The sequence below is a fragment of the Sapajus apella genome, unplaced genomic scaffold (assembly GCF_009761245.1).
Source record: "Sapajus apella isolate SASKATOON/1434 unplaced genomic scaffold, GSC_monkey_1.0 scaffold2, whole genome shotgun sequence".
Classification (NCBI taxonomy): domain Eukaryota; kingdom Metazoa; phylum Chordata; class Mammalia; order Primates; family Cebidae; genus Sapajus; species Sapajus apella.
The window spans coordinates 23,078,451-23,092,399 of record NW_022436942.1 but is presented as its reverse complement, the minus strand read 5'-3'; the positions used below and the strand labels follow the sequence as shown (position 1 = coordinate 23,092,399).

At 46.1% G+C, this 13,949-nt stretch overlaps 1 protein-coding gene across 1 annotated transcript in view; it reads left to right on the top strand.

Annotated features, from left to right (window-relative positions):
• Window positions 1–295: 295 nt before the first annotated feature.
• Window positions 296–13,949, top strand: part of SP1 (Sp1 transcription factor) — a 30,870-nt gene continuing 17,216 nt past the window's right edge. The window contains exons 1-3 of the mRNA XM_032292591.1: window positions 296–452; window positions 1,826–1,983; window positions 2,283–3,795. Coding sequence (XP_032148482.1) covers window positions 446–452; window positions 1,826–1,983; window positions 2,283–3,795 — 1,678 coding nt within the window. The 5' untranslated portion in view covers window positions 296–445. The remainder of the gene's footprint in view (window positions 453–1,825; window positions 1,984–2,282; window positions 3,796–13,949) is intronic.

Genomic DNA, 13,949 nt, shown 5'->3' with positions numbered 1-13,949 from the left:
CCTATCAAAGTTTTCCCTATCCCTATGTCTTAGGGAGCCCGCCTGCCGGTTGACTGGTTTTTTTTCAAGCCAATCACTCCCAGATCCCGCCCATCTTCACTTCCTGCATCTTTCATTGGCTTTTAACACTGAGAGGGCGGTCTTTTTGGGCGGACACCAGGCACGCAACTTAGTCATACACACCTTAGAGAGCAAGCTTTTCTTGCTATTGGATTATCTCACCGTCTTTCTTCTGCAAGTCCCGCCTTTCCCCCTCCCTCATTGGGCGGGGCAGCAGCGAAAGGGCGGAGCCTAGGTTGGGCTTGTGGCGCGCTGCTCCCTCCTCCTTACCCCCCCCCTCCCTGTCCGGTCCGGGTTCGCTTGCCTCGTCAGCGTCCGCGTTTTTCCCGGCCCCCCCCGACCCCCCCGAACAGGACCCCCTTGAGCTTGTCCCTCAGCTGCCACCATGAGCGGTAAGGATGAGTCCACTCCAAGCTTAGGGGTGGGAGGGGAGTGAGGGGGCGCGCGCGAGGGCCGACCGGGTGATCCCCGCCGTGAGGGGGGGCGGGCGGGAGGCGGCGGCGGCGGCCTAGGTCCCGCCCGGGGCGGAGGGAAAGGAGGGAGACGGGGCAGTGACGGGGCCTCCGAGGAGGAGGGGGATGGGCCGCCCGCCCCGGGGGAGGGGGCAGCGTGGCCTCGCCCGCCCCCTGCCCGCCCCGGCCACGGGGGACGGGCCTTACCCCCCACTATTCGGCCGCCAGCCTGAGGCTCCTCCCGCCGGGGGCTGGAGCCGCGGGGGCGGCCCGAGCAGTGAAGGCCCCGCCCGGGCCAACCGCCTGCCCGGTCCGCCCCTGCTCCAAGGCCCTCCTCCCCCCACTTTCCGTAGATTTCCCTTCCCCCCCCCCACCGTTCCGCCCTTTCCACGCCCCTCACCCCGAAACCGCCCTTTCCCTCAGGGCCCGCCCTCCGCCCTCCGCCCCGAAACCTCCTGATTACTAACCCGTAGACCCCTTTAGTCCCTTATCAGTATTCACAAATGCTTTCCTACTCACACTTTTTACTTCTTTTTTCTCCTTTTCCCCTCTCCTGTTACTTTTCACACTTGGATTTTTCTTTCTCCATCTCTTTTTTATTTTTTATTTTTTTATTTTTTTTGAGATGGAGTTTCGCTGTTGTTTCCCAAGCTGGAGTCCAATGGCGAGATCTGGGCTCACTGCAACCTCTGCCTCCCAGGTTCAAGTGATTCTCCTGCCTCAGCCTCCCGAGTAGCTGGGATTACAGGCAGGCACCACCATGCCCGGCTAATTTGTATGTTTAGTAGAGACAGGGTTTCTCCATGTTGGTCAGGCTGGTCCTGAACTCCCGACCTCAGGTGATCTGCCTGCCTCGGCCTCCCAAAGTGCTGGCATTACAGGCGCGAGCCATTGCGCCCGGCCTCTCCATCTCTTTTAACCTTAATTTTAGCAAGCTTTCCATCCACCCACATGTTGTTTTTTGCCTTACTTGTTCTTTTCTTTTGTTTCCCCCAGGATACTTTTTCTCATTTTGAAACTCTTTCAACATGCCCACCGTCCTTCACGTTTCCTATCCCCAAAACACTTTTTGAATGTTTTCTTAGTTTAATTTTGTGCAAGGGAGACTTGAGGCCCACTTTTGGCACCATTGAGCCTATTTCATGTCTTGCGTGCCCTGCAGCTCCCCTCTGTCCTCTAATCCATTTTCTTTATACTGGTGCCTTTCGCCTTCCTGTTAGTCATTGCTGTTTCGTCATAGCCTCCTTTTATCCTTCTTACTACATTTCTTTTCTTCTCTCAAGTTTAAGTTGCTTGTTTTTTAATTCTTTCAGACCAAGATCACTCCATGGATGAAATGACAGCTGTGGTGAAGATTGAGAAAGGAGTTGGTGGCAATAATGGGGGCAATGGTAATGGTGGTGGTGCCTTTTCACAGCCTCGCAGCAGCAGCACAGGCAGTAGCAGCAGCAGTGGAGGAGGAGGAGGGCAGGTAAGTGATCATCACAGAGTGGGGAAGGTGTTGAGAGGATGTAAATATTATTAGATAGTTGCCTTACTTTTCACAGAAAGCTTTTTAGGGAGGGACTAAACCATTTTATGGGTAAGGAAGTAAGCACAGAGATTGGAGATCCCCAAAGACAGGAGTTTCAGCAATACAGATAGGTCAGCTTTTTGTTTCTGTTTTTTGCTCCTTGTCTGCACTACGTTGCTGTTTATTTGTTGTATACTGCCCCCTAGGCTGGCAGCTGGGTGTCACTAACTCCTTTCCTCTCCCTTATTTTCGGCCAGGAGTCCCAGCCATCCCCTTTGGCTCTGCTGGCAGCAACTTGCAGCAGAATTGAGTCACCCAATGAGAACAGCAACAACTCCCAGGGCCCAAGTCAGTCAGGGGGAACAGGTGAGCTTGACCTCACAGCCACACAACTTTCACAGGGTGCCAATGGCTGGCAGATCATCTCTTCCTCCTCTGGGGCTACCCCTACCTCAAAGGAACAGAGTGGCAACAGTACCAATGGCAGCAATGGCAATGAATCTTCCAAGAATCGCACAGTCTCTGGTGGGCAGTATGTTGTGGCTGCCACTCCCAACTTACAGAACCAGCAAGTTCTGACAGGACTACCTGGAGTGATGCCTAACATTCAGTATCAAGTAATCCCACAGTTCCAGACCGTTGATGGGCAGCAGCTGCAATTTGCTGCCACTGGGACCCAAGTGCAGCAGGATGGTTCTGGTCAAATACAGATCATACCAGGTGCAAACCAACAGATTATCACAAATCGAGGAAGTGGAGGCAACATTATTGCTGCTATGCCAAACCTACTCCAGCAGGCTGTCCCCCTCCAAGGCCTAGCTAATAATGTACTCTCAGGACAGACTCAGTATGTGACCAATGTACCAGTGGCCCTGAATGGGAACATCACCTTGCTACCTGTCAACAGCGTTTCTGCAGCTACCTTGACTCCCAGCTCTCAGGCAGTCACGATCAGCAGCTCCGGGTCCCAGGAGAGTGGCTCACAGCCTGTCACCTCAGGGACTACCATCAGTTCTGCCAGCTTGGTGTCATCACAAGCCAGTTCCAGCTCCTTTTTCACCAATGCCAATAGCTACTCAACTACTACTACCACCAGCAACATGGGAATTATGAACTTTGCTCCCAGTGGATCATCAGGGACCAACTCTCAAGGCCAGACACCGCAGAGGGTCAGTGGGCTACAGGGGTCTGATGCTCTGAACATCCAGCAAAACCAGACATCTGGAGGCTCACTGCAAGCAGGTCAGCAAAAAGAAGGAGAGCAAAACCAGCAGACACAACAGCAACAAATTCTTATCCAGCCTCAGCTAGTTCAAGGGGGACAGACCCTCCAGGCCCTCCAAGCAGCACCATTATCAGGGCAGACCTTTACAACTCAAGCTATCTCACAGGAAACCCTCCAGAACCTCCAGCTTCAGGCTGTTCCAAACTCTGGTCCCATCATCATTCGGGCACCAACAGTGGGGCCCAATGGCCAGGTCAGTTGGCAGACTCTACAGCTGCAGAACCTCCAAGTTCAGAACCCACAAGCTCAGACAATCACCTTAGCCCCAATGCAGGGTGTTTCCTTGGGGCAGACCAGCAGCAGCAACACCACTCTCACACCCATTGCCTCAGCTGCTTCCATTCCTGCCGGCACAGTCACTGTGAATGCTGCTCAACTCTCCTCCATGCCAGGCCTCCAGACCATTAACCTCAGTGCGTTGGGTACTTCAGGAATCCATGTGCACCCGATACAAAGCTTGCCGTTGGCGATAGCAAATGCCCCAGGTAAGGCTTCCAATCTTTTGCATTTATTGGGAAGTAACCCTAGCATCTTAGCTAAAACTTGAGTCTCAAGAAGGGAATAGAGCCTTTTGAGATAACACTTTCTTGAGGGCTAGTCATTTAGGCAAATAAATTAGAGAAATATAGATTCTGTTAAAGGAATTTGGAACTGAAGTAAAGGAAACTTCTCCAGTTAGTCTGATGAGAACACAGCACTTCTGAGCAATTCTCTGGAGTCTGCGTACTACTCAGTGTTTTTGGTGCTGCAGAATAAGGGTTGACAAACTTTTTCTGTAAAGGGCCAGATAGTAATATTTTAGGCATTGTGGCCCATATGTCACATTTTCTTCCCCCACACACACAGCTTTTTTTTTTTTGGAGACAGTCTCACTCTGTCACCCAGGCTAGAGTACAGTGGCTCGATCTCGGCTCACCACAACCTCCGTCTCCTGAGGTTCAAGCAAATCCCCTGCCTTAGCCTCCTGAGTAGCTGGGATTATAGGCACCCGCCACTATGCCCAGCTAATTTTTTGTATTTTTTGCTAGAGACCAGGTTTCACCCTGTTGGCCAGGCTGGTCTTGAACTCCTGACCTCATGATCTACCTGCCTCAGCCTCCCAAAGGGCTGGGATTACAAGCATGAGCCACCGAGCCCGGCCTCCGCACCCCTTTAAAAATGTTAAAACCGACGGGGCGGGGTGGGGGAGGTTGTAGTGGGCCTAGATCCCGCCGTTGTACTCCGGCCTGGGCAACAAGAGTGGAACTCTGTCTCAGAAAAAAAATAAATAAAAATGTAAAACCATTCTTAGCTCTAAGGCCTTTTTTGGCCTGTGGGCCAACTCCTCGATAGGATAAAAATTGATTATGGGTGGGGCGTGGTGGCTCACGCCTGTAATTCAAGCACTTTGAGAAGATGGGTGGATGGCTTGAGTTCAGGAGTTCAAGACCAGTCTGAGCAACATGGTGAAACCCCCGTCTCCAGCAAAAATTGGCCAGGCATGGCACATGCCTATAGTCCCAGCTGCTCTGGAGATTGAGGCTACCCCAGAGGTTGCAGTGAGCCAAGATTGTGCTACTGTACTCTAGCCTGAGCAACAAAGCAAGACTGTTAAAAAAAAGAACACAAAAATTAGTTGGGCAGCTGGGTGTGGTGGCTCACGCCTGTAATCCCAGTACTTTGGGAGGCAGAGGAGGGTGGATCACCTGATGTCAGGAGTTCAAGATTAGCTTAGCCAACATGGTGAAACCCCTTCTCCACTAAAAATAGAAAAAATTAGCTGGGCGTGGTGGCACACACCTGTAGTCCTAGCTGTATGGGAATCTGAGGCCAAGAACTGCTTGAACCTGGGAGGCAGAGGTTGCAGTGGGCTGAGATTGTGTCACTGCACTCCAGCCTGGTCAACAAAGCAAGACCTTGTCTCAAAAAATGAAAATAATCCAGGTGTGGTGGCTCATGCCTGTAATCCCAGCACTTTGAGAGGCTGAGGCAGGTGGATCATGAGGTCAGGAGTTTGAGACCAGCCTGGCCAACATGATGAAACCCCGTCTTTACTAAAAATACAAAAATTAGCCAAATGTAGTGGTGTACACCTGTAATCCCAGCTACTGGGGAGGCTGAGGCAGGAGAATCGCTTGAACCCAGTAAGCTGATATCCGCCACTCCACCCCAGCCTGGGTGACACAGTGGACTCCGTCTCTAAATAAATAAATAAATAAAATAAAATTTGATTATGAACTTGATCTGTTTGTAGAACACAGATTAAATCATCAGCTATTTCTTGTGAACTGTAACACCTAATTGAAAGGAAAATGATGTAATGGATTCCGGAATGATTTTTTAACAAAAGAAGTTGCCTGGTTAATATTAACCAGAATATCTCATACTCTGAGCATGCTGGTTAATCAGGGCTTAATTTTTTTTTAATTTCACCATGTTGACCAGGATGGTCTCTATCTCTTTTGAGAGAGAGTTTCACTCTTGTTACCCAGGCCAGAGTGCAATGGCGCAATCTCTGCTCACCGCAACCTCCGCCTCCTGGGTTCAGGCAGTTCTTCTGCCTCAGCCTCCTGAGTACCTGGGATTACAGGCACGTGCCACCATGCCCAGCTAATTTTTTGTATTTTTAGTAGAGACGGGGTTTCACCATGTTGACCAGGATGGTCTCTATCTCTTGACCTTGTGATCCACCCGCCTCGGCCTCCCAAAGTGCAGGGATTACAGGCATGAGCCACCACGCCCAGCTCCTAGTTATCTTTTTTATTTTTCTTTGGAGCCTTGCTCTGTTGCCCAGGCTGGAGTGCAGTGGTTTGATCTCCTTGATCTCCGCTCACTGCAACCTCCACCTCCAGGGTTTAAGCAGTTCTCTACCTTAGCCTCCCTAGTAGCTGGGATTACCAAGACCACCACCACGCCCTGCTAAATTTTTTTTTTTTTTTTATAGTTGTTGGGGCGGGGTTTTGGTCTGTCACCCAGGCTGGAGTGCAGTGGTGCACTGTCGGGTCACCGCAACCTTTGCCTCCTGGGTTCAAATGATTCTCCTGCCTCAGCCTCGCAAGTAGCTGGGATTACAGGTACGTGCCACCATGCCCGGCTAATTTTTGTATTTTTAAGTAGAGTCGGGGTTTCACCATGTTGGTCAGGTGGGTCTTGAACTCCTGACCTTGTGATCCACCCACCTTAGCCTCCCAAAGTGCTGGGATTACAGGCGTAAGCCACTGTGCCTGGCTCTAAATTTTTCTATTTTTAGTCGATACAGGATTTCACCATCTTGGCTAGTCTGGTCTTGAACTCCTGACCTTGTGATCCACACGCCTTGGCCTCCCAAAAGTGCTGGGATTACAGGCATGAGCCCCCACCCGGCCAGCTCCTAGTTATCTTAAAAACAAAATCTTACCGCTTCTCTTCACGCTAACAAATGAGTGTCCTAGGTGATTCTGATACTTCCTAGGTAGAGAGTAAGTTTCTAGACTGCTTTGAAAGTACTATGTATGGTTAGGAAGGGAGGAGAAGGAAAGAGAATGAGATAAACTGGGGACTGGAATGGAGTGGAGGAGGTAGTATTGAGAAGAGTTAAGAATGAGGAGAGCGGCCGGGCGCGGTGGCTCAAACCTGTAATCCCAGCACTTTGGGAGGCCGAGGCGGGTGGATCACGAGGTCAAGAGATCGAGACCATCCTGATCAACATGGTGAAACCCCGTCTCTATTAAAAATACAAAAAATTAGCTGGGCATGGTGGTGCGTGCCTGTAATCTGAGCTGCTCAGGAGGCTGAGGCAGGAGAATTGCCTGAACCCAGGAGGCGGAGGTTGCGGTGAGCCGAGATTGCGCCATTGCATTCCAGCCTGGGTAACAAGAGCGAAACTCAGTCTCAAAAAAAAAAAAAAAAAAAGAATGAGGAGAGCATCAAAGGGAATAAAAATCTGGGAAGAATATTGAATTCGTTGACCATAATGTTCAGCGTCTTTCATTTTGAACTAATGTTTCATTATTGGTTAATTTGAAATTTAAAACAGAAAACAGTTCTATGTAGACCATATCTTTTTTTTTTTTTTTTTTTTTTCTTTTTTGGGTTGGGGTCCTTCTTTTTTGCCCCGGGTTGGGTGCAGGGGTGCAATTTCTGCTCCCCTGCACCCCCCCCCTCCTGGTTCCAGTGATTCTTCTGCCTCAGCCTCCCAAGTAGCTGGGATTACAGGCGTGTGCTACCACACCCAGCTAATTTTTGTATTTTTAGTAGAGACGGGGTTTCATTCTGTTGACCAGGCTGGTCTCAAACTCCCAACCTCAAGTGATCTGCCAGCCTTGGCCTGACTGTATAATTTTAAGTTCCATCTTTAAAAAAGCACAATAAAAAGACACACATACAGATTTTTTGGTTTTTTAAATTTTTTTCTTTTTCTTTTTAATTTTATTTATTTATTTCTTTTTAAGAGATGGGGTTTCAACATGATGGCCAGGCTCGTCTTGAACTCCTGACCTCAGGTGATTCACCCACCTAGGCGTCCCAAAGTGCTAGGATTACATGCGTGAGCCACCGCGCCTGGCCCTTAATTTTTTTCTTTTTAAAGATGGAGTTTCACCATGTTGGTCAGGCTGGTCTTGAACTCCCGACCTCAGGTGATCTGCCCACCTTGGCCTCCAAAGTGCTTGGATTACAGGCGTGAGCTACCACGCCCGGCCTACACGTACGGTTCTTACTTTTTGTTTTTTTTTTTTTTTTTTTTTTGAGACGGAGTCTGGCTGTCACCCAGGCTGGAATGCAGTGGCATGATCTCAGCTTACACAACCTCTCCCTCCCAGGTTCAAGCTATCCTCCTGCCTCAGCCTCCTGAGTAGCTGGGACTACAGGCATGTGCCAGCACGCCTGGCTAAATTTTTTATATATTTTTTTATTTTTTAGTAGAGGCGGGGTTTCACTATGTTGGCCAGGATGCCCTCGATCTCCTGACCTCATGATCTGCCCGCCTCGGCCTCCCAAAGTGCTGGGATTACAGGCATGAGCCGCTGTGCCCCACCACACATACATTTTTATATTCTAGCACAGTTATAGAAATATGGAAAATAACAATATCACCAAACTTGGAGTTCTTTTGGCATATACATGTGGGTTTGTAAATTGTTTTACTTTTGTTACCGAGTCCTCATTTTATTTAGACTGATTCTTACATAAGTGAGGGTAACAAATAGGCAACCATATTTCCTGCATGCTGCAGTTTTGGTGAATCTGGAGGGAAAGTCTGCTTACGGTCCCTGACTTTCTTACAGTCCTGTGGTGTGTTTAGAGATACTACATGATTGCAAAGTATCGATCCTGAGTAAGATAGAAAAAAAAATACTACATGTTGAACTTTAACAAGACAGTAATTTTCTTAGTTAATTGAAATCTTAGAGCTGGAAGGAATCAAAGTTATCGAGTACAACTGCCTTATTTTCTAGATGAGGAAATTGAGGTACAGAGAAGCACTTAAGTAATGAGACAGCAGCCAGAGCTGGGGTTAGTTCTGCAAGTCTAGGGTGTAACCTCTTTTAACGAGGGAATTGAAAAATTATTTAGATTGTTAAAAATGTATTTGAAAAGGTGTTTTTGCTTTCAGATTTAATGCTCTAGAACTGACAGGTGTTTTTATAAATTAAAATTAATGGGAGTAGAAATGGGAAAAGTTTTATAAAAACTGAGCTCAAGGCCGGGTGTGGTGGCTCAAACCTGTAATCCCAGCACTTTGAGAGGCCAAGGCAGGCAGATCACTTGAGGTCACGAGTTCAAGACTAGCCTGGCCAACATAGTGAAACCCTGTCTCTACTAAAAATACAAAAATTAGCCGGGCGTGGTGGCATGTGCCTGTAATCCCAGCTACGTGGGAGACTGATGGGGGGTGAGGGGAGCGGAGGTGTGAGGTGAGGGGAGGTGTGAGGTTGAGGTTGCAGTGAGCTGAGATCATGGCACTGTACTCCAGCCTGGGTGACAGAGAGTCTGTCTCAAAAAAAAAAAGAAAAAACTGAGCATAGAAAATTTGACACTTCTGGGTAATCAAATCAATCTACACCATCATGTTTGTTTTCTTTTTTCTTTTTTTTTTTTTTTTTGAGATGAAGTCTCACTCTGTCACCTAGGCTGGAGTGCACTGGCATGATCTTGGCTCACTGCAACCTCCATCTCCCAGATTCAGGCAATTCTCCTGCCTCAGCCTCCTGAGTAGCTGGTACTACAGGTGTGCGTCACCACGCCCAGCTAATTTTTGTATTTTTAGTAGAGACGGGGTTTCACCACATTGGTCAAGCTGGTCTCAAACTCCTGACCTCATGATCCACCCGTCTCAGCCTCCTGAACTGTTGGGATTACAGGCGTGAGCCATCTCGCCTGGCCCATCATGTTTGTTTTCTATTTGCTCTTCGATTGAAGTACCCAGTTTTGCTCTTCAAAGCAGACTGTGGATTATTCCTTTTAATAATTTGGATGCTTGCATTTTCTGAAAGGCTTATAACTTAGGCTCTAGAGAACAGTTATGAGGCATCTCATTGCTAAATCATGCTGTGGGGAAGTCTACCAGGGCTACCTAGTTGTTACTGATGGTCTCTGAGCTGAAGGAAATGTATGTGTTTCTGTAAGGTAGCAGGAGCCTAACATTCACTAATGAGAGAATGAGGCATTGACAAACTGTTTTGTAAGAGATTGTTTACTTCATTAATAGGGGTTTTTGAAAATCCAGGTTTCCTCCTTTCTGGCTAGTAATAATTGTGCAGCATTTTTCCTCTGTAATTGATCTTTTTCCTTAGTGAAAGATAATAAAATCATTTCCTGGAAGCTTAGTGCTTTTCAGTTTTTGCCTTCCTGCTACAAAGTATCTTGTTTTAGCCAGGCGTGGTGGCTCACACCTTTAATGCAGCACTTTGGGAGGTCAAGGCAGGCAGATCACTTGAGCCCAGGAGTTCAAGATCAGCCTGGGCAACATAGGGATCCCCTGTCTCTACACAAAAAAATACAAAAATTAGCTGGGCATGGTAGCACATGCCTGTAGTCCCAGCTACTTGGGAGGCTGAGGTGGGAGGATCGCCCGAGCCCAGGAGGCTGAAGATGCAGTGAGCTGTGATAATGTCGTAGTACTCCAGCCAGGGCAATAGGGTGAGTCCCTGTCTGGAAAAAAAAAAAAAAGGTGGCTCACACCTGTAATCCCAGCACTTTAGGAGGCCAGGGCGGGTGGATCATGAGGTCAAGAGATCGAGACCATCCTGGCCAACATGGTGAAACCCTGTCTCTACTAAAATTACAAAAAATTAGCTGAGCATGTTGGCGAATGCCTGTAATCCCAGCTACTCGAGAGGCTGAGGCAGGAGAATGGCTTGAACCTGGGAGGTGGAGGCTGCAGTGAGCCGAGAATGCGCCATTGCACTCCAGCCTGGGCAACGAGCAAAACTCTGTCTCAAAAAAAAAAAGGGTTATCTCATTTTACCACCCTTCTCTGATAGTTATTTTACTGTAAAATGTCACCTTTTTGCAATATGTGCAATTTCTTGGTGGTATGATGTAGAAAGAACATTGGATATGAAAGCATGTTGTATGATACATGTATATATCAGTGTACAAAATGAGATATATTACATGATTGTGGAAGACGGCAGCTTCCTTGGTGTTCACTTAGTCTGTTTACATTTATTATTATTATTATTTTGAGATGGAGTTTCACTCTTGTTGCCCAGGTTGGAGTGCAATGGCACAATCTTGGCTCACTGCAACCTCCACCTCCCAGGTCCAAGTCATTCTTCTGCCTCAGCTTCCCAAGTAGCTGGGATTACAGGCACCCATGACCACACCTGGATAATTTTTGTATTTTTACTAGAGATAGGGGTTCGCCTTGTTGGCCAGGCTGGTCTAGAACTCCTGACCTCAGGTGATCCGCCTGCCTAGGCCTCCCAAAGTGCTGGGATTATAGGCATGAGCCACCTTGCCCCACAAAAATGATTTTTTTTTTTTTTTTTGAGATAGTTTTGCTCTTGTCACCCAGGCTGGAGTGCAGTGGCACGATCTCAACTCACTGCAACCTCTGCCACCTCCGACTCCCTGGTTCAAGCCATTCTCCTGCCTCAGCCTCCCGAGCAGCTGGGATTACAGGCACACGCCACCACACCCAGCTAATTTTTGTATTTTCATTATGTTGGCCAGGATGGTCTTGATCTCCTGGCCTCCCAAAGTGCTCAGATTATAAGCGTGAGCTACTTTTTTTTTAATTGACACCCCTTCCTCTTTATCAGCACCTTTTTCTTTCATTTTGTAGTCATATTTTCCCAGATCTTTATTTTATTTTTTATTTAAAGCCTCAGATTTTTTTCTTAGCCACTGCTGAATCCTGAAACTCTTGCCCCAAGTTGAGGGAGAGCTGGCTTTTAAAGATTGAATTTGGATGATTTCTTGTGAGTTCTGTCTAATAAAGAGTGTAGAGCTAGGCTTTGGCAGAAGAATAGAACATATTTCCTTGATGGATATAATTCACTCACAAACCAAATTTCAGATACTAAAAATAAAAATTTCACATCTGCTGGGTTTTATTGGGGTCAGGAAAATGTCTTCTTAGAAGTTAAGTTGAATGTGATACCAGGTTTGGTTTGCCAAGGGTGTCACTAAACTTGAGGTCAGATTGCTGAGATCTAATTTGTTTAAAAGTTGTGTTTTAGACTAGTACAATTGGACATTAATGAAAAGTAGGTTTAGATGATTTAAATGTCTTAGCAGTTATAACTTTCGTAGATGATTTAAATGTCTTAGTTATAACTTTCGCGCAGAAGGTCATATGAGAGAATTTTCTATTTTAAGATATTTTATCAAATACAGTATCAAATGTTTCTGCATCTTTTGTCTTTACCTAGTATTATACTTGTTTCTCTTTTTAATTTAAAAAGTTTCTTTTCTAGAGATATCAGCACAGAAAGATATATACTTGTTTTTTAGGGTGTTTAGTGCTTTTTTAAAGGGTTATTTCCGTTTAAGTAGGAAAGATGTCATTTGAAATCTAAGTGCTTTGATTGATTTGAAAATCAGTGGGATATGAGAAGACAGTTTCAGACCTTTTCAATTGCTATTTATTCATTCCAGTGGCTTTCTCTAAATGACGTCATTGTTAAATCACGTTGCCTTGTGTAATGTGGCCATTTTAGTTCTTAATTAAATAACAAGAGTACAAGAGTGCCTTCTGTTTCAGAAAAGTTTTGTATCTGTTCTATCTTCCTTTCCCTTTGTTTCATTTTGTAAAGTAGCATGTGAACATGCAACTAATAATTTAGTTCTGCTCATTACTTGTTTCTAGTTTTTGTTTACCTATTTTGAAAATGTTTTAAAATGTAAGGTAAACAGCTGTAGAGAAGCTTTATTACATAATGCTTTTTAAGTTACTTATTGGGTGTCTGTCAACACTAGTGGATAGCAGTTTTTTTCATTTTGCTATTTAATTGAAAAACAAGCACATTATTTTTCATATTTTTTACAGAAAGTGTTACAATAGTATTCCTTTCTTTAACATTTAGCAGTATACAGGGTCTGGTATGCTAAAGGATTACTTTAAAATATATTTGCTCACACTATGATATGACTATATTGTTAATACTGTGCTAGATTTTAGATTCACCTTTGTTACATAATCCTGAGGTTTGGAATACAAATGATCTTGATACCCAGGTCGTGAGCCTAGTACCCAGCAGTTAGTTTTTCCACCCTTACCCCTTACCCTCCCCTATCTAGTAGTCCCCAGTGTCTCTTGTTGCCATCTTTATGTCCATGAGTACCCAGTGTTTAGCTCCCACTTATAAGTGAGAACGTGCGGTATTTTGTTTTTTGTTCCTGCGTTTATTCACTTAGGATAATGGCTTCCAGCTGCGTCCAGACATGGATGCAAAAGATATGACTTCATTCTTTTTTATGGCTGTCCTGAAAAATGTTTATGTAGAAAGTTTTTAAGTGTATCTTTGAGTTCGTTGCAAATCTGTGCCGTAATTTGGATTTGTTCTTTTGTTCCAGTGTTTTTTGGACTCTGAATGTCTTGTGGAAATTGGGCAGTATTACTTGTTTGACAAGTTTGGATGTGCATATCTAACTTATTGTGAATCCTCCTCCTCACCTGTATACAAAATAAATAATTTAACTACTTTGGAGGGGGAGTTTTTTTTTTTTTTTTTTTTTTGAGACAGAGTCTCACTCTTGTTGGAATGCAGTGGCATGATCTTGGCTCACTGCAACCTCTGCCTCCCAGGTTCAAGTTTTTCTGCCTCAGCTTCCTGAGTAGCTTGGATTACAGGTACCCACCACCATGCCTGGCTAATATTTGTACTTTTAGTAGAGACAGGATTTTGCCATGTTAGCCAGGTTGGTCTTTAACTCCTGATCTCGGGTGATCTGCCCACCTCAGCCTCCCAAAGTGCTGGGATTACAGGTATGAGCCACCGTGCTTGGCCTTTCCCCCCACCCGCGAGATGGAGTTTTGCTCTTGTCACCCAGGCTGGAGTGCAGTGGCATGATCTCTGCTCACTGCAACCTCCACTTCCCTAGTTCAGGTGATTCTCTTGCCTCAGCTTCCCAAGTACAGGCTCAGCTAATTTTTTTTTTTTTTTTTTTTTTTTTTGGGGGTTGGGTTTTTTTTCCTTCGCTGGAGTGCAGTGGCTCGATCTTGGCTCACTGC